This window comes from Equus quagga, chromosome 2 (assembly GCF_021613505.1).
Source record: "Equus quagga isolate Etosha38 chromosome 2, UCLA_HA_Equagga_1.0, whole genome shotgun sequence".
NCBI classification, from domain to species: Eukaryota; Metazoa; Chordata; class Mammalia; order Perissodactyla; family Equidae; genus Equus; species Equus quagga.
This window is the reverse complement of record NC_060268.1, coordinates 31941570-31964608: the sequence shown is the minus strand read 5'-3', so window position 1 is coordinate 31964608 and position 23039 is coordinate 31941570. Positions and strand designations below refer to the sequence as shown.

At 38.6% G+C, this 23039-nt stretch overlaps 1 protein-coding gene across 9 annotated transcripts in view; it reads left to right on the top strand.

Moving 5' to 3' along the window:
- Positions 1 to 23039, top strand: part of RYR3 (ryanodine receptor 3) — a 484984-nt gene that overhangs the window by 222401 nt on the left and 239544 nt on the right. For all 9 annotated transcript variants that reach the window (XM_046653250.1, XM_046653245.1, XM_046653249.1 and 6 more), the window contains exons 11-12: positions 6857 to 7030; positions 10722 to 10843. In XM_046653250.1, the coding sequence (XP_046509206.1) occupies positions 6857 to 7030; positions 10722 to 10843 (296 nt within the window). The remainder of the gene's footprint in view (positions 1 to 6856; positions 7031 to 10721; positions 10844 to 23039) is intronic.

Genomic DNA, 23039 nt, shown 5'->3' with positions numbered 1-23039 from the left:
CTGCAGCCATTGCCCCGGCCTGGCTCTGGTGGAATCAAACACAGGTCTTTGAGCAAGCTGTGTGAAACGTGTAGAATGATGAGCAGAATGTGATCTCCGTCAAAGTTTTTTCCCCTCTCCTTCAGCAGGATGATCCAAATCAAACTGGAGGCCTGAGATGTATTGTTGCCTCCAGACTGCAGCATCACACCTTGGTCCTTTAATCTGGAAGTGGTTTGGTGTAAGATACAGCGTGGCTTCCAGGCTGCCTGGATCTGGCCTTGACTCCCATCCACTCTCCATGAGACCTTGAACACGATTCTTAATCTGGTTGTACCTCACTTGAAGTCTGCCTTAAAAGATTCTTTAAGATCTGACTCCTCCTGCCCTTCCGTCATCTCTATTTCCACTCACTCATGGTGCCTTGAGCTCTAGCATGCTGAATATTTATCAGTCTTTGAACATGTTCTTTTTTTTCTTACTGCTAAACCTGTACCTAGAATGTCTTTTATCTCTCCACACCTCCACCAGTGACTTCCTTCTCATCCTTCCAGACAAGTATCAAATGTCGCTTATGGGAGGAAGTCTCTGCCATTATCCTCCACTAGATCTCTATTCATGATTCCAATACAGTCATCACTCACTCAACTGGGAGCCCCTGGATGACAAGGACCACGCATTACCCCCTTTTTTGCACCCCAGCATCTAACACAGTGTGTAGCATGTAGCAAGTCTGAAAATTGCTTGCTGAAAGGATACATAAATGTGGTCATACACTAAAATACAGAGTGAAGTCCATTTCATTTTAACCCCTGTCATCTTCATGGAAGTGTTCTGTTATCGTTGGGTAATCATTTGGGATCATAACACTATCCCTGTAAACATTCAAGGAGAGAGATTTGTTATTTTGAACATCTAAGTCAAATTTCTATTAACTTGATTACCCTTTTCCCATGGTCTTGACATTGCAAGGCCATTCCCCAAGGATTGTCAGATGATGTGATTAAATATTTCCTCTGGCATGGCAATACTGTCTATTTAGATGTCATGTCTCAATGTCAGTTTACAACGCTGAATTCCTTTCAAGAAAAGATGAATTAATAATGTTGAAGTGAGCATTATCACATGTAGCCATTTATTTTATAGGTATTTTTAATGACTATACCATAAGTCTTGAATGATTGAGATAGAATCTCAAATTTTGCCTCTTTTATTGCATAATGTCATATAGCTATGTGTTCTCAACTGTTCTCAATTAGAGGAAACGTTTCCTCAATGTATGAAAACATTAAATTCAGTTTTGTCAACATTTATCAAATATCTACTGTGTGCTAAGCACTGTGTTCTTGGCCAAATGAGACTTCCCTACCTGCCTTTTAAAAACTTCCCACTGTTCTCTCTGCTGTGTGTGGAAAGCATCCTCATAGACTGTATCCTCATGTGCCCTTTAACCTCAGTGGCCCCCCCACAGCCCGAAACAAGATGGCAGCTGGCTCATAGTGCATCCCTCTATGGAAACATTGCTGCTGAAATAGTGCTGTTTGAGCCAGTCCACTTGCTTGCTCTGTCCATTTCCTCACCAAGTTCTCAGTTGAGGAAAGAGAGGCTATGGACGAGAGGAGGGAGGGGGAGAAGAAAACATGTACCTTAAGATTCAAACACCTAGAGACAGCGCCACTTCCTGCAGTTTCATTTTAAATAAAATCTACAAAGTATTTCTAAAATTTAAGTTGATGATTTCCCAAGTCGTTATTGTTCAAAGTGGACCAAATAGAGAAGCCGAAAAGGAAAGCCGTGGACTTTGAGATGGGAGAAACTTGGGTTTGAATCTTGGCTCTGCCATTTGCTGTTCAGGCTAAATGTCCCTTTTTGTGAAAAACAGGGGTGAAGAAGTGTGTCTTGAAGGATTGTTGTGAGGATTAAATGAGACCAGGAAGATGAGCTGGGAGAGTGTTTCCTTAACCATGAAATGGCGGTAGTGCTGCCTACTTGAAGGTGACGGTGTGGGGATTAAATGAGAAAGATGAAGGAAAGAGCCCAGTGCAGTGACTTCTGCTCAAGAAATGTGCCTTCCCTAACGAGGCAGATGAGTCCGCTCCCCCAGCACTCTGTAAATGGCAGAGGGCCTTCCTTGTCCTCTCACCCAGCAGAGGCTCTGCAGCCAGCCTTGGGGCCAGCCAGGCTCCTAGCAGTGTCCTGCAGTGTGTGGTTTTTTAAAGGCCATTCTAAGACCTCCTATTCTAGATCAGCAATTCAGAAGGGGACAATATTGGTGGAGCTGTGAACCCAAAGGTGATTTCTCGAGGTTTCTCCAGAGAAAATTAGGAAGGAGTGAGCTAACCAGGACTTTCTTGATGGCTTACCCCCACATCCATGAATGAGGTCCATCTACTTTTCCTCTGAAACATTTTTGGGTGCTTATAGTCTGTTGGAAAAGTACTTTCTTGTGTTCTGTGTGCATAGGTGGCTTCATTATGTCAAATAACAAATTTCACTATAATTCATAAACATGAATTAGGACCTACTCTGTTTCAGATACCATGCTAGATACTAATGCTGTAGCTTACAACTCATCCATGTCTATCCCTCATTCTTTTGAATCCATTTTTCCCATTGCTGCTGGAACGATTATTCTAAGATGCAACTCTTGTGTTATCCCCCTGCTTAAAATTCTCAGTGGATTTCCATTAAATACACTAGCTTTTCCCAAGAAGTATTCCAGACAATCATTCTATGAAAATTTTTTTCTAGAAAAGGAAAATGCCGTGTTAAACAGAGTTCAACAGGTTGTTTGGGTTCTTTTTTTGTTGTGTTTTACTTTTTACTATAGGACTTACAAGTAGAGTCCATAGCATACTATCTTACTATTCCCCTTGACTCCTAGAAGAAGATACTGTACTTGTCCAAAGTCCTCTTGTCCAGAGAACTTTTCCAACAGAAGATCTATTAACATTGTGACTTTGAGAAACATTCATGAACCTATAAGATAAAAGTTCAGAGTCCTTCCTATTCAGTCCCTTTCTGGACTTCCACTACTCTCTTGCCACTTTGTGCCCATCTTACTAGAACACCGTCACCTTCCATATTTCCCTTCTCTCCTCTCTCTCTTAGCCCAGCTCACATCAAGTGTCAGTCTTGTATAAAATCATCCCTAACTCCCTAGGCAGATTGAGTTGTTCAGTCTTCCAAACTCCAGTTCCACCTTGAATATAAACCATATCAGCTTGTTGTCATTATTGGTTTGTGTGTCTGACTCCTAAAGTTTATACAAACCCAGAGCCATTTTTTAGTAAATCAATAGCATATATTTTCAGTTTCTTCTTTATAATAGCCTTCAAACAATTAAAACATTAATACAATTAATACTTAACTGTGCTAATGGCAACCATTCCAAAAATTATGTTCAAATGACAAATGGGCTTTGGAATTATGCTTCATTTTGGATTCTGTGCCATTACTTACTAGCTACAGGGCTTTGAGCAAATTGCTCAAACTCTGCAAGCCTCAGTTTTATCATCTATAAAATAGGAGAAATAAAAACAGCAGGACCATTGAAAGGTTTAGAGAAAATGTTCTTAAAGTGTCATGTATATTACATATCACTTTGAAGGACCTTGGTAAATTCACACGATGGTGTTGTCACTGTAAAGTGCTTAGCAAAATACTTCTCTCAAAGTAGGCAGTAGACAAACACTAGTTCCAGTTCCCTTCCTTGTCCTTCTAGAAATTTTACATCAATCTGGAGAGCAACAATATAATCTTCTAAGCCAAATATTTACATGACATTTACAATGGGGTCATGAGCATTTCCTTAGTAAGCTTTCAACAGAGAGAAGGGATAAAGATTCTGCTTATCCTTCAACACATGTTGGGCAAAGTAACCTACTCCTTCTTGGAATCAGCTCACTATCTAACGAAGGGAAAGTTTATGCAGATAAACAGACAAATTGATGCCCACAGACCAATAAAACAAAAACAAATTATTTGCAGCCTATTTTAAGCAGATTGTTGTGTGGAATACAAAACCAAACAAATGCCAGTCTTGCCCCTGGAGGCTTTCAACCTGACAGGGAATAGGAAGTGCCAGCAAAGGATTCACATTGCAGAAGATGGTAAAGAGCCTTGAGAGGGGGGAAGGAAAGTGCCGTACGCTCAGAGACGATGCAAAGGTGGATCTGGGGGAGGCTTGATGGATGAGATGTAAAGATGCAGAGATGAGGTAGGGGAATTCCTAGTAAAAAGCGTACTGTCAGTAAAGGCCCAGAGGAAGGAGCGCCTGATACATCGAGGGAACGTAGTCCAATTTGGTTGAAGCATATGGTGTTTAAGAACTTTAGAAATGAGAATTGTGTTCTTAGGAACTGGAAAGTTAATGGAAGGGACTGCTGAATTAGCCTTATTCTTTAGGAAGGTTCCATTCCCAGCAAGAGAGTTCGTGTATCTGGGGCCATATTCACGTGAAAACAAACAGAGGAGCATTTGTTCATGCTCAAGTCGGAAGGAGATCACCAATCTGCTGTTGGCCAAATCCAGGCTTCTCCATCATGGACCCTCTCAATTCCTTGACGATGTGTCATTGCTGTTTCAGATTTGGGTCAAGTTGGCTTTAGTGCTGGTTTGTCTCTGTTGCAGTTTTTGCAGTTGTTGCTCCTGTTCTTGTTTTAAATTAGAAGCGGCCGATGCAGTGACAGCCATAGAACTTTGGAAGTTGATGCCGTTTTGTAAAAGCAAAAACACAGAGGGACACCCTGTTCTCTCAACAGTAATGATCCATTTATTTCAGAGCTCCCAGGAAACCAGATCTTGGTATTTATTTTCTTTTGGCAAAGTCATATTTAAATAAATGAAAAGCGAGAAAATAAATGAAGTGCCCATAGTCATTGATAGTTTGGGAACATGCTCTCTTTTAACCGTGAGCTCTTGGCATCAGCGTAATTATTCATATTTAACGGTTGTACTGTATATTATTTGTATTTCACTGCATTGCCTGTGGTTGGAGAACAGGCTAGAGATGAAAGCTTTTTCATATTTTAAGTCTTGTGACTGGCCTGAGTGTCTACAGAACTATGGTTATTTCTGAAATGAAAATCAAGTATCCATTGTTTTGTAGAATAAGTGCATTCTTGACCACTTGCCTATAAAGAAATCCTAATGTGTCAAATTCTATTTTCTCATTGGCTTTTGCTATAAAATCAGAAATATGTTCCTTTGAAAATGTTAATTTTGAGAAATAAGCTGTATTTAACAATCCAATCTATGTTTCAACACACATTGAAAATAAGAATTTTCTTGTAAAGAGTTAACATTGGTCAAAATGATCCTCTAAATGTGTGCAAAATAACTAATTTTGTTTTTATGAAGGTTTGAATGATAAGAGCTGAAATTAAAAAAATAGATTTGAAAGAAAAAATTACTCAGCTATATATATAAATATATACATATATTCTATCAATATATGTTTATTAAGTAATCGGCAGGTGCTGGATTCTCTGTGTGAGGAATCCAAAATTAATTGAAATCTGACCCATGCCCTTGATTTTTTAATAGCCTGGCAAAAAGACGATGTCGTGTAAACAAGCACATTTATTATGACGTGCTGAGTGGTGAATAGAGGAATGAGACTGTGCTGGGGCAATACAGCGGGAGAGACTAACTCTGCCTTCACAGAGAAGGTGATGTCTGAGTGGGATATTGAAGGATGAGTAGGAGTTGCGATTATGGGGAAGAGTGTAGTCTCTGGAGCTGGACTTCCTGGTTTAAGTCTTGGCTCTTTCACTACTTCCTGAGTGACCTCGGACAAATTGTTTTTTTCCCTATACCTTCGTTTTCTCCTCTGTAACACTGCAATAATATTTGTAGCTGCATCAGAGGCTGTTACGAAGAGTTAGTCCATGCAGAGAACTTAGAACACTGCCTTGCCCATGGTAAGGGCAGCATAGATGTGCTGCCGTTGTTCCAGCATTAAGAATGAGAGTAAAGTTGTTGCAAGCCGAGGGAACAGCATGCTACATTTTTTATTCTGTAAAAGAATTCAGAATGCTGCCTAGCTAATGGCTTTTACAAATGAGCAATTTAACGCAAGAAGTAGAAAAGAAATGGAAATAGAGGAGAACCATTCAGAGGCTCTGGTTGACGAGGAGGGGACTGAGTTTCCACACACCATGAGTCTGCTTCCTGACTCACTCTGTGACAGGCACCTCAGGTTGTCACCGAGTGGACACCTGATGCACAGTACCTCCTTTTTCCATACTGGAGAGTCAGTTCCTTGAAAATAATGGCAATTGGAGAATGAAACCCATTGACTGGATCACACACTGAGGAGCCCATAAGAAACTAATATGCCAGTTACTGCATTAGTCTTAAGGCACAGCAGCCCCTACTCACTCCAAGAGTCTGCTTTCTCTGCTGATTTCCATAAGAGATATTTATATGATGATAACAAATATATTTAAAACCCCTAAGTTGGACATTTATAGAAGATAACCATTAAAATTATGGAAGATACAGCTTGCTGAAACTAATTTAATTGGTCAGTAAAGGGTTAATTATTAAGGCATGTAAGTCAGGATGAGGAAAGTAGGGTATATAATGGACAAGTGTATAAAATCAGACCTGAAAAGAAACCTTACCAGCTGCCTCCTTTTTCCATGGATTTAAATAATCACTAAAGTAGCTGAAACTTGAATTCCATTGATTTTCCAATTAACAGCAGATAAGGGAAGCAAGCCTTTCTGAAATCCTGGCTTGGACAGGCACATCATGATTATCGTGGGAACCGGTTCCCTGGCTTACAAATTCTGCACAGGTGATTTGTTTTATATATTGCATTTCTATTTAATCAGACATGCCTACGTTTGTTTCATTTTCTGTGAAATAGGAAATCAAGGAGAAATTGGATTCCAGTCACAAGCGAGATATAGAAGGCATGGGAGTTCCAGAAATCAAGTATGGAGATTCTGTCTGCTTTGTCCAGCATGTTTCCAGTGGTCTGTGGGTGACCTACAAAGCACAAGATGCCAAGACATCCCGCCTTGGACCTCTGAAAAGAAAGGTGAGGGGTCAGAAAGACTGTCCAGAATTGTTTTACGCTGAGTTGGAACCGTAGGCAAGAGCAATGATTGTGAACGTCAGGTGGAAGTGATGTATGTTTACTTCTTACAATTCTTACTATTCTGAAGAGTTGTTCTGTGACAGATTGTATAGCCTCATTTGGTTACGTTGACCTCGTATTCCGTGAAGAAAAAAAGTTAAATACGTGGCAAATCTGTGAGGAGGGGGTTGAATTTGTTCAATGCACTCGAAAACCTGAACTAAATGACTTTTGGTGGTTTGCTGTTTGGGGATTATCCACATCATTGCTCCCTTCATTTAAGTGGATGATTGAGTTACTATGCAATTTTCATAATATAGAGACTAAATAGAATCTCTCCAGAGAAAATGCAAATTGCATGATAACAAGCCCACAGGAACCAACATGCAGAAAGATGAGATATTGTGGAATGATGCTGTATCTACCGAGAATGGGCCCAGATTTGAGTGGCCCGTCACAGCCTGCTGCAGTGGGAAACCGGCTTGGATACCCACATCATCTTTCTACCGGAAAGAATTGCCCTAAGAGTGTTTCTTTTGATAGGAACCAGAAAATAAATGCCTAGGGCCTAATGCTTGTTTTCTTGGAAAACCCTTACAAAACACAGGTTTGGGTAGTTGAGTCCCAAAATAAGGTTTTAGGAGGCATTGTACACTGTAGTTCAGGTACATCAGCCTAATGTGGAGGTGACGAAAAGTTTCCCAGAAGGCTGGTTATTGCAAGAAAGGAGGTTGGGAGAAAACCATGAAGTAATAGCTTACATTTATGTAAATTGTAAGATACCAGGAAAATATTTGGAAAGGGGAAAATAAAATTGTGAAGAGGAGATAGAAAACAGCATAAATAAGAGGCCACACAGACTAGCTTAGATAAGCCCAACCTTTCCTCTGTGAACGATTATAAAGACTGGATGAAATACAAAAAAACAAACCATTTGGAGGTTTCAACAACAACCAAGGCATCCACAACAACAGCAGATAGAATGTAAACGCCCTAAGGTGAGCCCTACCTTTGTCACCACTTTCCCCTCTGTGTATTTGCTGAGTTGCAGCACCAAGGAACGGGGTCTTATGTTAGCTTCACTAATAGACTGAGATAAGGTTGGTCAAGGTTTCTGGGACTTGAGGGGCCAAGACTCTAGAGTGGAGGAAACTGTAGAAATGTGAGCCTGAAATTCTGTATGTAATTTCCCCTAGCTGCTTAAGCTGGCCATGAATGGGATGTGAAGCCAAGATAGCAAACAGAAAGCCACAGCTGTGATGGAGAAGAGCAAAGCAGAGATGTTGACAGTATGCCAGTACTCGGGAGACAGAGGTTGGGGTTCAGGGTCCCTCAAGCTGGAATGGTCCTTGAAAGTGCAGTAGGCTTTCAGTTAAATCCCAAAAGGGCTCTACCCCGGGAGTAAACACCACACCATGGAAAATAAGGGCAAATTGAAAATAGATATCAAAAAACCATTATCTACCCTACTAGGCTATCAGAAGAAAATTAAATCCTCTGTAGAGTATGATAATATCATTTAAAGTCTCTGCAATTTTTCAGACCTACTAAGGTAATGAGGACATTTAAAGAGAATGGAATTTATGGATCTCAGCTGTAAGCCTGGATTGGAGGGTACACACTTGAAGGACCTTGTCAACTAGGAGCGACCCCAGTTTGAGTTATTGCTTTATTGTGCCTGGCCCTGCCTTTCTCTCCCAGGACCATAGTCTGTAGATGCACCAAATTGCTGGAATGTGCATGTGAATTTGGGAGGTGGTTTCTGAAATGCTCTCTAAATGGTGTTGTAGTGTTCAGCCCTTGACAGGGCTGCCCTGCTCCATTTAGGGAAGAGCAGGTTAAGTTCCCTTCTAAAAATACGAAGGTGCTCCAAATCTGTGTTAAGCATTTTATGAAACAAACAAACAGGAACCTAGAAAAACCAATGGAGACTGGTCATAGTGAAAAACCTGATGAATGGTAAGTCACCTTTCCCATTCCTGTCTCAGGTCTCTGCTCTCTGCTTTGGGTTATGGTCCTATTCCTCTAAGAGAAAAAGCCCCAGGAACTGGGCTGCAGCGATCACTGGGGCCCATGATAGCAACGTTCTAATTCTCCCCATTTCTTATGACTTTCTTGTTTGGCTGACCACTTTGAATGTGTTATTTGAACAAGGAAAACCTAAGAATTTTGATCTTTAGGGACCAGATAAAGGACTGAAGCCAAAGTAAATCCAGTGGCAATGTATCACCAAATCTAAATGCAACCTTGTTCACCAATTGCTGGAAACTTCTGACAAAGTAATGTTTTGAGACAGTTGGTGAATCCAACAGTAAGGGCATCCTTTACTAACACTTAAACTACAGTGTGTAGATGGATGTGAAGTCTTTTTTCAAAATAAACATCAATACTTGCGAAAGCAAGCCAGTATTCTACTTCCTGTGTAAATTCATTATATCAGGACATACTTCAGCAGGATGAAAAAAAAGGGAAGAGATTTTCACTTGGAAAGGAAAATGAGTTTTTCCTTGTGCTAAAAATGAAACCAAAAATCCTTATTCTAAAGATATTTTCTGGAGCCACATGTAGACTATTTAATTGACATACAGACTGACCGACCCCTCTCCCAACAGGACTTACAAAGTGTCTCCCTTCACATCAAGAGGAAACCATGCCAGGAACTTGAGTCAGGATTTGACCCTGACTTGAACCAGAATCAAACCATCCTGGTTAACATCTGCACATACTTGACGCTTTTAAGGAAAAAAGCACGGAGCTCTAAAACACCAAAGGCTGCTAGCCCCACCCAAAAATTGTATGATGATGTCATTATTTATGATGATGTTATTGGTGATCAGTATGCTTAGCTTCCAGATAGCTGATCTGGGATGAGTAATATACTACCCCTTATAACAAACATCCATTGAGCATCTCTTATATTTTAGGAACCATGCTAAATGACTTACGTATAAATCATCTAATCCTCCAAACAACTCTCTAAGGTAAACCCATTTGCAGATGGCAAGGTCAAAGGAAAGAGAGGTTAAGAAACCTGCCCAAGGTCACACAGCTAGGAAGTGACATAGCAGGACCAGAACTCAAGTTGTCTGATACCAGAGCCTATGCTTTCCAACCCACTCTCTCCTCCATGAGAAGCAAACTCCGGTCATGAGCCGCTTCCCCAGTGCTACAGTTAACTATCCCTGTGTGGCTGTCCTTCAGTAGAGAAATCCAAGTGGATTTTTGAGAGGGTTTTGCTTTGACTTGTCTTTCTTCTTCCTCAATTTATCTCTGGAGGTAAATGCTGTAAACAAAGTGACTTTTCCCATCTCCAAGAATAAGGTTTTGTGTTCATTTTAAGAGAAAAATCTATTATAAAGTATGTTTTCATCCTTCCAAATTGGCCGTGTAGGCCCAAGGAACTTATTGTAACTCATACCACAGTGGCACATAAAATTTCATTTTCATCAAAGCACCGTGTCTCAGGAATGATTCATATGTCAGTAGTAGGGCGTATGGGCAAAATAACTTTGTTAATGTCCCATTTTCAAAATGGACCCAGGGGAACTTGGTTGGGTAGAAGTTGTACAGGGATGTGGGAAATACTGCAATAAATGTTGACTCTCCAGCTGTGGAGTGATGTGTAACCTGGTGTCCCTTGCTCTGTGGGTAGGTCATCCTCCATCAGGAAGGCCACATGGATGACGGATTAACGCTGCAGAGATGCCAGCAGGAGGAGTCCCAGGCTGCTCGGATCATCCGGAACACAACAGCCTTGTTCAGCCAGTTTGTAAGGTACCTGAGCTCCTTCCTTTTCTCTACCTGTGAGTTTCTACATTGTGGCTATCCCATCCCACCTACCCACCCCCTTTTAATGCTGTGACTTTTCAGGAAATAATTAAACATCATCAAAGAGTTTTAGCAGAGAGACCTTGAGACTAAAACTTGTTTCCCATATAGGTGACCTCCTTATCAGCTTCCCTCTTTGCCCAACAAATGCCCAACCCCCTGGTTATTCAGGTCGGTGTCGTGAATACCCAAGGTCTTTTCGTGAAAATTAAATGACGAGATCTGGAGTACTTTAAGTCCCTTTTGTATTCGTTTGTAAAGAGGGGAGGAGAGAGGAGAAATGCATCCATGCCTTCTGTGCTATTTAAAAAGGCTTTCTAGGGGGCTGGCCCCGTGGCATAGTGATTAAGTTCAGCATGCTCCACTTTGGTGGCCCTGGTTTGTGGTTTGGATCCCGGGCACAGACATACACCACTCGTCAGCCATTCTGTGGCGGCAACCCACATACAAAATAGAGGAAGACTGGTACAGGTGTTAGCTCAGGGGCAATCTTCCTCAAACAAAAAAAGAGGAGGATTGGCAACATGTTAGCTCGGGGCAAATCTTCCTCAACAACAACAACATAGGCTTTCTACATCATTCAGAATTATTGCTAAGGTTTGAATCCTAGTAGATTTGCATTGGAAGCTGTGGGTTACCCTGACTATGGCTGGGACTTAAATGGGAAAAGTAACTAAACTGCATGTTTGGATCATAATCCCTCCAGCCTCAACAATGCTGCCAAAACAGAACTCTGGATTGTGTTCACCAATTACTTGAGGAAGGGATTTGGTTGTAAACAATGCAGTGTTTCGAGCTATCCTTCTTCTGCAGGAAAATATCTCTAAAGCCAAGAGGGTTTAAATTGGGTTTGTGAATTTGCATGAAATGAGAAAATTTTTTCATACCTTTGCTTTTCTTCCTCTTGAAACATTGTGATCCAAGGGGTGTATATTAGCTAGGATATAGGTGAAGCTGCTGTTGCAATTCAGGATAAACTTTCCTTTCTGTTTAAAGTAATAGTACAGGGTCGGCAACTGGTGTAGGGAAAATAGATAATCCTGCTACTGGGGCTCAGGTTCCTTCCATCTTGCTGCTTTGAGATCTCCTACAGGTTTTTAAAATGTGTCCCTGGACTAGCATAGCAGCATCACATGGGAACTTGTTAAAAATACAAATTCTTGGGTTTTACCTCCCAGCTACTGAATCAGACATCTGGGAGTGGTCCCCCAGGAAACCATGTTTTCTTAGGCCCTCCGCTTGGTGCTGATGCATGCTGAAGTTCACAAACCACTGCCCTGGAGTAGGAGTCTTAACCTTGGCCACATGTTAGATTCATCTGGGGCACTTTTAACACCCTGGTGCCCAGGTATCGTCTCAAACCAATTGCATCAGAATTTCTTGGGTGGGATCCAACACCAGCTCTTTATTAAAGCTCCCCAAGCCATTCTTATATTCAGCCACAGGTGAGACCGACTGTTCTGGTATGTTTTCATCACCCACATGGTCAAGAGGAAGAAAGAAGAAGTGGAAACAAGCAATTTTTTACCTAAAAGATAGACCGAGAAGTTGATCACATCCTATTGCATTCTCTTGACTAAAACTTAGTCAAATGGCCACATCTAGCTGCAGGGACGCCAAGAAATATAATCACTGGTTGGTTGGCTATGTACCCAGTACAACTCAGGGGTCCTGTTACTAAACTTGAGACAGGAAAGTAGACAATAGAGGTATTCTTGCCACAGGATGGAACCGAGACTTGCAAGTCAACGATGCTTTGTTGCTTTTGGCTCTGCCGCTGGTTTCCTGTGATCCCTGAGCAAAAGTATTTACTCCTTTCTATGCAACATTACATCTAGACTGTCCCCCTTCTTTGAAGAAAGGATATAAAAATAAATGGCTTGGTATAGGCAGAAAAAGATAATTACATGCAAACATGAGTTTTTCATGTAACCTAGACTATCACCAGAACCATCGCCGTACCAGTGGATGGTTTTATTTATCTTGTCCCCAATTCTTTCAGCTCTGCTCTAAAACCTTTCTTAAAAGTCAGTGGTCCCTGTCTTACACATATACAAAAATTAATTCAAAATGAATCTAAGACCTGAATACAAAACCTAAAACTATAAAACCTGGAAAAGAAGACTAGGCTTAACTTTTCATGGCCTTAGATTAGGCAATGATTTCTTCAATATGATACCAAAAACAAAAGCAACAAAAGCAAAAGTAAATAAATTGGGCTTTATCAAAATTAAAAACTTTTTTGCTGCAAAGGGCACCATCAAGAAAGTGAAAAAACAACCTACATAATGAGAGAGAATATTTGCAAATCGCATATCCGATAAGGGACTTGTATCTAGAATAAAGAACTCTCACAACTCAACATTAAAAAGACAAATGGACCAATTTAAAAATGGGCAAAGAATCTGAATAGACGTTTCTCCAAAGAAGATACACAAGTGTCCAATAAGCATATGAAAAGATGTTCAGCACCATTAGCCATCAGGAAAATGCAAATCAAAACCACATTGAGATAACACTTTATTCCCTCTACGATGGCTGTAGTCAAAAAGACTGTCAATAAGAAATGTGGGACAGGATGTGAGAAATTAGAACCTTCATACACTGCCGGTGGGAATGTAAAATGTTGCAGCCACTTTAGAATATAGTCTGGAAATTCCTCTAGAGGTTAGATATAGAGTTACCATATGACCCAGCAATTTTACTCCTAGGTATATGCCCAAGAGATATGAAACATATGTCCACCCAAAAACTTGTACATAAATGTTTAGAGCAGCATTATTCATAATAACTAAAAGCGGAAGCAGCCCAAATTTCCATCAGTTGATGAATGGATAAATAAAATGTGCTATCTCCATAAAATGGAATATTATTTGTCCATAAAAAGTAATGAGGTACTGATAAACACTAAACATGGGTGAACTTTGGAAAGAGCGTGCTAAGTCAAAGAACCCAGTCATGAAAGACCACATATTGTGCAATTCTATTTATATGAAATGTCCAAAATAGGCAAATCTATAGACAGAAAGTAGATTCATGGTTGTGTAGGGCCAGGGTGGTCATAGGGGTAAAAGGGAGAGACTGCTAATGGGTACGGCATTTGAGGGGAGCTGATGAAAAAGTTCCAAAATGATTGAGGTGATGGTTACGCAGCTCAGTAAATACACTGCTGTTAAACCATTGAACTGTACCCTTTAAATAGATGATTGTATGATATGTAAATTATGTTTCAATAAAGCTGTTATTTGAAAATCATCAGTGGGAGTTACATGCCTGACAATGGGAAAATTATCTTTAAACAGCTTTATTAGGTTATAATTTATATATCATAAAATTCTTTTAAGCATGTAACTCAGTGAGTTTTAATTTACAGAGCTGTACAACCATCACCACAATTCAGGTTTAGAACATTTTCATCGCTCTAAAAAGATTTCTTAATGCCCATTGCAGTTTATATTATTTGCCACGCCTGGCCTTAAACAACCAATCATCTACTTTCTGTCTCAATTTAGTACATTAAATTGATAAATTAAATCATACAATGTGTGGTCTTTTGAATCTGACCTTTTCCCTTGGCATTACATTTTTGCGAGCCATCCCTGTTGTAGCACCTAACGGTCTTCTGTTCCTTTTTATTGCTAAAGAGTATGCCTGTGTGTGTGTCTTTTATATATATATATATATATATGTACATATATATATATATAAAAAACACATGTACACACACATGTATACACACATAAAGGTATATATATGATTGTGTATTTGGACATATATAGAAAGAGATCTTTGTATATAGATATCTCTATAGAGAGAGACAGATATAGATATACACAACAGACACACACACCTCATATTCTGTTTATTCATCAGTTGAGTTGCTTCTGTTTTGGTCATTATCAGTAATGCTTCTTTGAATATTAGTATAAGAGCCTTTTGGATGTGTTTTCATTTCTCTTGGGTAGAAATGGTAGGAGTGGAATTGCTGAGTCATGTGAATTTATGTTTAACTCATATTTTTATGGTAAAATATACATATAAAATTTGTTATTTTAACCATTTTTAAGTTTACAGTTCAGTAACATTAAAGACATTCAAATTGTTGTGCAACCATCATCGCTATCCATTTCCAGAACTTTTATGTGATCTCAAACTGAAATTCCCTGTTCATTAAGCAATAACGCCCCATTCTCCCCTCCCTCCAGCCCCTGGTACCACCATTCTACTTTTTATTTGTATGAATTTAATATTCTAGGTACCTCATATGAGTGGAATCATACAATGTTTGTATTTTTGTGTCTGGCTTATTTCACTTAGTAAATATCTTCAAGGTTTATTCACATTGTAGCACGTATCGGAATTTCATGCCGTTTGAAGTTGAATGGCATTACATTGTATGTAAATACCACATTTTGTTTATCTATTCATCCATCAGTGAACATTTGGGTATGTTTAACTTTTTAAGAAACTGAAAGCCTGTTTTCCAAAGCAGATACACCATTTTACATTCCACTCAGAAATGTGTGAAGTTTCAGTTTCTCCACATCCTAGCCTACAGTTGTGATTGCGTGACTTTTGATTGTAGCCATGCTAGTGGATACAAAATGGTATGTCATTGTGGTTTTAATTTACATTTCCAAAATGACTAATGATTTTGAACATCTTTTCATGTGCTTATTAGCCATTCATATATCTTCTTCAGTAAAATGTAATCAAGTCTTTTGCCTATTTTTTAGTTGGGTTGTTTGTCTTCAAATTGAGTTTGAGAGTTCTTTATCATCTTCTGGTTACAAGTTGGTTTTGTTAATAGATTTATGACTTGCAAATATTTTCTCCTAGTTTGTGCTTTTTCTTATTTTCTTACTAATGTCTTTTGAAGCACAAAGTTTTAATTTTGGTGAAGTCCAACCTAACATTATTTTTGTTTATGGATTATGCTTTTGGTGTCATATCTAAGAACTCTTTGCCCAACCCCAAATCACCAAGATTTTTCTTCTGAAAGTTTTATAGTTTTAGCTTGTATATTTAGGTTTATGATTCATTTTGAATCAATTTTTGTGTATGATATTTGGTAAGGATTTATATTAATCTTTTTTTTTTAAGAGATTGACACCTGAGCTGACATCTGTGGCCAATCTTCTTTTTTATTTTCTTCTTCCTCTTCTCCCCAAACCCCCCAGTACATAGTTGTATGTTCTAGTTGTGAGTGCCTCTGGTTGTGCCATGTGGGGCACACCTCAGCATGGCTTAATGAACAGTGCCATGTCCATGCCCAAGATCCAAACTGACAAAACCCTGAGACATCGAAGCGGAGCATGCAAACAACTACTCAGCCCCAGGGCTGGCCCCTATATTAATCTTTTTGAATGTGGATCATGTGGATAACTGAAAAGACTATCCCTTCTCCATCAAATTGCCTTGACACTTTTATCAAAATTCAAGTGACCATAAATGTAAGGGTTTATTTCTGGACCCTGAATTCTATGCCATTGATCTAAATACCTCTCATTACACCAAAATAGCACTGTCTTAATTAATGTAGCTTTATAGTAAGTATTGAAATCAGGTAGAGTGAGTCCTCCAGTTTTATACTTCTTTTCAAAATTATTTTGACTCTTCTGGATCATTTGCATTTCTATGTAAATTTTAGGATGAGTTTGTCAATTTCTGCAAAAAAAAAAAAAAACCCTGCGGGGATTTGATAGATATTGACTTAAATCTATAGATCAGTTTTGGGACAACTTTTATCTTAATAATAATGAGGCTTCCAATCCATAAATGTAGAATCTCTCCATTTATTTATCCTTCTTGCATTACTTTCAGTCGGATATTATAGTTTTCAGTGTATTTCTCACATTTCTTATGTAAAATTATTCACAAGTATTTATTTTTGATGCCACTGCAATGGGATTGTTTTCTGAATTTCATTTCAGATAGTTCTCTGCTGGCATGTATAAATACTGGTATACAGAAATCGAGTTCTTTAAATATCAATCATGTGTCCTGTGACTTAGTTGAAATGTTTTATTCTAGTGGATGTTTTTGGTTTGTTTGGGTTTTTTTAATTGAGGTATAATCGCCATACAACATTATATTAGTTTCAGGTGTATAACGTAAGGATTCAGTATTTGTAGACATTGTGAAATGGTCAGCACAAGACGCCTGGTTAACATTCGTCACTATACATAGTCACAGAATGTTTTGTGTGTAATGAGAACTTTTAAGATTTACTCAGCAACTTGCAAATATATAATACGGTATTATTAACTGTAGTCACTGTGCTGTACATTACATCCCCGTGAGTTACTTTATAACTGGAAGTTTGTATCTTTTGACTCCTTTCACCCATTTCACCCACAGCCCCAAACCCCTGCCTCTGGCAACCACCAATCTATTCTCTTTATCTATGAGCTTGTTTTTTTGTTTGTTTGTTTTTTTAGATTACACGTATAAGTGAGATTATTTCACGTAGCATAATGCCCTCAAGGTCCATCCAGTTGTCACAAATGGCAAGATTTCATTCCTTTTTGTGGCTGAAGGATATTCCATTGTGTCTATATATACCACATATTCTTTATCCATTTATCCATCAATGGACACTGAGGTTGCTTCCATGTCTTGGCTGTTGTCAGTAATGCTGCAGTGAGGATGGGGGTGCAGATATCTCTATGAGTTAGTGTTTTTGTTTTCTTGAGATAAATACCCAGAAGTGGAACTGCTGATCATATGGTAGTCTTATTTTTAATGCTGTTTTCCATAGTGGCTGCACCTCCAACAGTGCACAAGAGTTCTCTTTTCTCTACATCCTTACCAACACTTGTTATTTCTTCTCTTTTTGATCATAGCCATTCTAACAGTGTGAGGGGATATTTCATTGTGGTTTTGGTTTGCATTTGCATGATGGTTAGTGATGTTAAACACCTTTGCATGTACCTGTTGGCCATCTGTATGTCTTCTTTGGAAAAATGTCTATTCAGATCCTCTGCCCATTTTTTAATCAGATTATTTTTTTGTTATTGAGTAGTATGAGTTCTTTATATGTTTTGAGTACTAACCCCTTATCAGATAAATGATTTGCAAATATTTTCTCCCATTTCAAAAGTGCCTTTTCATTTTGATGATGGTTTCCTTTGCTGTGCAGAAGCTTTTTAGTTTGATGTAATTTCAATTGTTTATTTTTGCTTTTGTTGCCTTTGCTTTTGGTGTCAAATCAAAAAAAATCATCACCAAGAACGATGTCAAGGAGCTCACTGCTTATGTTTTCTTCTAGAAGTTTTATGGTTTCAGGTCTTACCTTCAAGTGTTTAACCCATTTTGAGTTAATTTTGTGTATGGTGTAAGATAGTGGTCCAGTTTCATTCCTTTGCATGTGACTGGCAGTTTTCCCAACACCATTTATTGAAGAGATGTCCTTTCCCCATTGTATATTCTTGGTTCTTTTGATGTAAATTAATTGACCATATGTGTGCGGGTTTAGTTCAGGGTTCTGTATTCTATTCCATTGATCTAAGTGTCTCTTTATGCCAGTACGTTACTGTGTTGATTACTGTAGCTTTGTAATATTCTTTGAAATCAGGGAGCATGATGCCGCCAGTTTTATTCTTCTTTCTCAAGATTGCTTTGGCTATTTGGGATCTCTTGTGGTTCCATACAAATTTTAGGATTAATCATTCTGTTTCTGTGAAAAATGGCATTGGAATTTTGATAGAGATTACATTGAATCTATAGATTGCTTTGAGTAGTGTGGACATTTTAACAGTATTCCTCCAATCCATGAGCATGAAATATCTCTGTTTATTTGTATCTTCTTCAATTTCTTTCATCATTGTCTTATAGCTTTCAGTATACAAGTCTTTCACCTCCTTGGTTAAATTTATCCCTAGGTATTGTATTCTTTTTGATGCAATTGTAAATGGGGTTGTTGTCTTAATTTTTCTTTCTAATAGTTCCTTATTAGTATATAGAAACATAATCGATTTCTGTATATTGATTTTGTATCCTGCAACTTTACTGTATTCGTTTGTTAGTTCCAACAGTTTTTTGGTGGAGTCTTTAGGATTATCTATGTATAATATCATGTCAACTGCAAATAGTGACAGTTTTATGCCTTCCTTTCCAATTTGGATGCCTTTTATTACTTTTTCTTGCCTAATTGTTCTGGCTAGGACTTCCAATACTATACTGAATAAAAATGACGAGAGTAGACATTTTTGTCTTGATCTTGACCCTAGATGCCAAGCTTTCAGGTGTTCATTGAGTATGATTTTAGCTGTGTACTTGTCTAGTGAGCTTTTTTCTTAAGAATTTTCTACATAAAGGACCATGTCGTCTGTGAATAAAGAGTTTTATTTTTTCCTTTCCAAAATGGATGCTCTTTCTTTCTTTCTTTTTTTTTTTTTGCATGATTTCACTGGCTGGAACATCGACTACGATGTGAAATAAAAGTGGAGAGAACAGACACCCTTGTCTTGTTTCCAGTCTTGGTGGGGAAACATTCAGTTTTTGACCATTAAATAAGATGTTAACTATAGGATTTTTGTAGATGCCCCTTATGAGGTTGAAGAAGTTCTCTCCTATTCCTGGTGGAGAGCTTTTTATTTTGAATGAGTGTTAAATTTTGTAAAATTCTTTTTCTTTGTCTATTGAGATGACCATATGCTTTTGTTCTTTATTAATATAGTTTATTACATTAATTGATTGAGAATACAGTATTGAAATTTCCAACTATTGTTGAATTATTTCTTCCTCAATCAATTCTTTCTTCACTTATTTTGGCCTCTTATATGTTTATAGTTGGCATGTCTTTCTGATGAATTGACTCTTTTATAATTATAAAATGTCTCCCTTTTTTCTTTATGAACAATTTGTCTTAAAGTCTATTTTGTAGAGCCACTCCAGCTCTCTTATATGCACATTATGGGTATTGTTTGAATGGTATCTCTTCTTTAGTCCTTTTACTTTCAACCTGTTTGTGTCTTTGAATCTACAAAGTGTGTCTTGTAGATAGCGTACATTGTATCTTTTTTTAATGTAGTCTGACCATCTCTTCCTTTTATTGGTATGTGTAATCCATTTATAGTAATGTAATTATTCAAATGGTTGGATTTATGTCTGCCATTTTGCTACTTGATTTTGATATGTCTCATGTCCTTTTTGTTTCTCTGTGCTTTCTCCTTTGTGTTAGATGTATAGATATATTGATAGAAAATAGATGTTTTCTAATGTAATAGTTTAATTCCATTGTTAAAGAGTTTTTTACAACTTTTTTTAGTTATATTCTTAGTGGTTGCTCTAGCAAGCTCAGTATATATTTAACCTGAAACAGTCTCCCTCCAATTAATACTGACAAGTGAAATAAAGCAATTTTGCTCCAATTTTAATTCTCTTCCTCTTCCTTTGTGATATTTCCATGTATATTATATCTTTTTGTCTTATAAGCCCAGCCATACAATTTTACAATTATTGTCTTATGCATTTGTTTTTTAAAATCAGTTGTAACAACAAAAGAGAAATACATAATCTGTGTTTTATATTTGCCTACATAACTGCCTTTACCAGTGCTTTTTATTTCTTCCTGTGGATTCTAGTTACTGTCTGGTGTCATTTTCTTTCAGCCTGAAGGACTTCCTTTAGTAGTTCTTGTGAGGCAAGCCTGCTACCTTTTGCTGATGGACCTGCGTGTGGGTTGGATAACGTGTTCAAAGTTCAGGCAGTTTTAAGTCTGCCCTGGATTTTGCTTTCTGCTTGCACAAGGCCTAACATTCAGCCAGAGATGAGTAGATCTCTAGGGCCCTCCTGGGTCCTTCCTGAGCATGTGTGTGGCCTTGCACATGGTCTACCCCCTGCCCCACCTTAAAACTTCTTTGCTATGAAGCTGAGGGAGGGGATGGGAACTGCCTCAGGCTGAAACACCATAGACTCCCACTGCTCTTACCAAGGCTCATTATTTTTATTAAATACGTACTTCTCAATTTGTTATATGCCTTTGGTCAATTTCCAGAGACCTCAAACACTTATTTGGATGATTTTGTCCAATTTTACCATTATTTTGTGGGAGAAAAGATTTACTGAGCTCCTCACTCAGCTATTCTGGAACTCCCACTCTCAACGGGGGAACTCTTGATTCTTCCAGCCACAAGATGTTTTAGAAGAAAGGAGGGCTAATGAAAAACTAACCGATGTGGTGGGAGAGGGCTGCAAAAGCCATGGTACTTAAATTTTGCAAGAGCTGGGAAGCAAAGGATAAAAAAATAATTTGGAAGATTCTCCTCTCCTCTTTTGAGAAACCATCAGTGCATGCTGTGTACAAATGGAAACAAGAAGGAGGGGGTGGCCTTCTGGGAGAGCAAATTAAAGTTAAAAGGATAGGGAAGGAACAAGAAAGAACAATGAAGAAGAAAAGGTGAAAGTTTCCTTATGCTGTCTCATCACTCTCTGTATAGTTGCTGGGAACTGTCCAACAGGACAAATGAACAATGCGGGAGATGATGGAGTCTCAGAAATCCCGCTGAAGAGAAGATACTATCCAGCTGTCCTCTGAGTTTAACCTTAGGAGGGAAATGATATATAAATAATTATTATGGTAATGGCATGGTAAATAGAACCACCTGAGATCTTACTTGAATTTAACAAGAGGAGTCCGTGGCAAAGATCTGAGAATGTAGTGGGGCACGGACTGTAGGGAGTGGAAGACCGGGATAAGATAGATAGAGTGTCTCATCTACTACAGTAAATGAGATAGTAGTTTCTATTTTGAAGGAAGGAGGGATCTACCTCAGTCCATTGGAGGACTGTTATACTGATGTTTCTTCAAGGGGCAAGCTGAAGCCATCCAGCAGTGAGAACCCACATAACAAAAAATTGGACCCAGAAGGACCCTGGAAATCAGAGTGTACCTTTCCTATTTCCAGGTGTAAAACTGAAGCAGAAGAGGCTTAGAGGCACTCTAAATATCATATGGTTAATGGCAGCGACTACAACCTGGGTTTTCCAACCAGCTGTGTAGTGCATGTGCTGCCCTTTCGAGCTACAAAATGTCAACAAACCTCTTCTTTCATCTTTTCTTATCACATAAAGAAACACTATTTAACTGGCATCAGTGTCTCTAGTAAATCCAAAATATTTTTAAAAAGAGAGAGAGACAAACTGCAATTGGACCAAAAATCTTGAGGAAAATATATTCATCGCCTCACTGAATCTAGAATTGGAAAGGCATTCCTGACTGGGTTTTGTATTCTCAAACCTTCCACTCGTGTCCTCACGGCATTGTCTTCTTCACTATCTTTGTGTCCAGTATCCCAAATAGTCATTCGTGAACACTTCCTGAGCACTTACCATGTGCCAGGTATTGTCAGGGGTTGAGCACACACTGATGAGGAGTCCCTCCCGCCTGCAATAAGCCTACAACGCACTCGTGTTCTGTGCTCATTGCATGCACTTGACATTTTTTTAAACAAAATTGGAATTATTGTCACTTCATAACCTAAGTGTTTTCAGGGTTTGTTAAGCCTCTGCTTTAGGCCTAGATAAGAATCTTTTCTTAGCATGTGTCCAGATTAATTTACAGACAGTCCCCAACTTATGATGGTTCGACTTATGATTTTTCAGCTTTATGATGGTATGAAAGTGATACACATTTAGTAGAAACCATACTTCAATTTTGAATTTTGATCTTTTCCCAGGCTGGTGATATGCAGTATAATATTCTCTCATGATGCTGGGCAGTGGCAGCAAGCCACAGCTGCCACTCAGCCACGTGATCACTAGGGTAAACAACTGATACACTTATAACCGCTCTCTACCCAGACAGCCATGCTGTTTTTCACTTTCAGTACAGTATTCAGTAAACTACATGAGATATTCAACACTTTATTATAAAATAGACTTTGTGTTAGATGATTTTGCCCAACCGTAGATGATATAAGTGTTTTGGGCATGTTTAAGGTAGGCTAGACTAAGCTATGATGTTCAGTACTTTAGGTGTATTAAATGCATTTTTGATTTACAATAGTTTCAACGTACAATGGGTTTATCGGGACATAACCCCGTTGTGAGTCAAGGAAGGTTTGTATAAGCAAATACACTGTAAACACAAAGAACTCATTATAAATTGACCCAAGGAAAAGCCCTGACATTATTTACA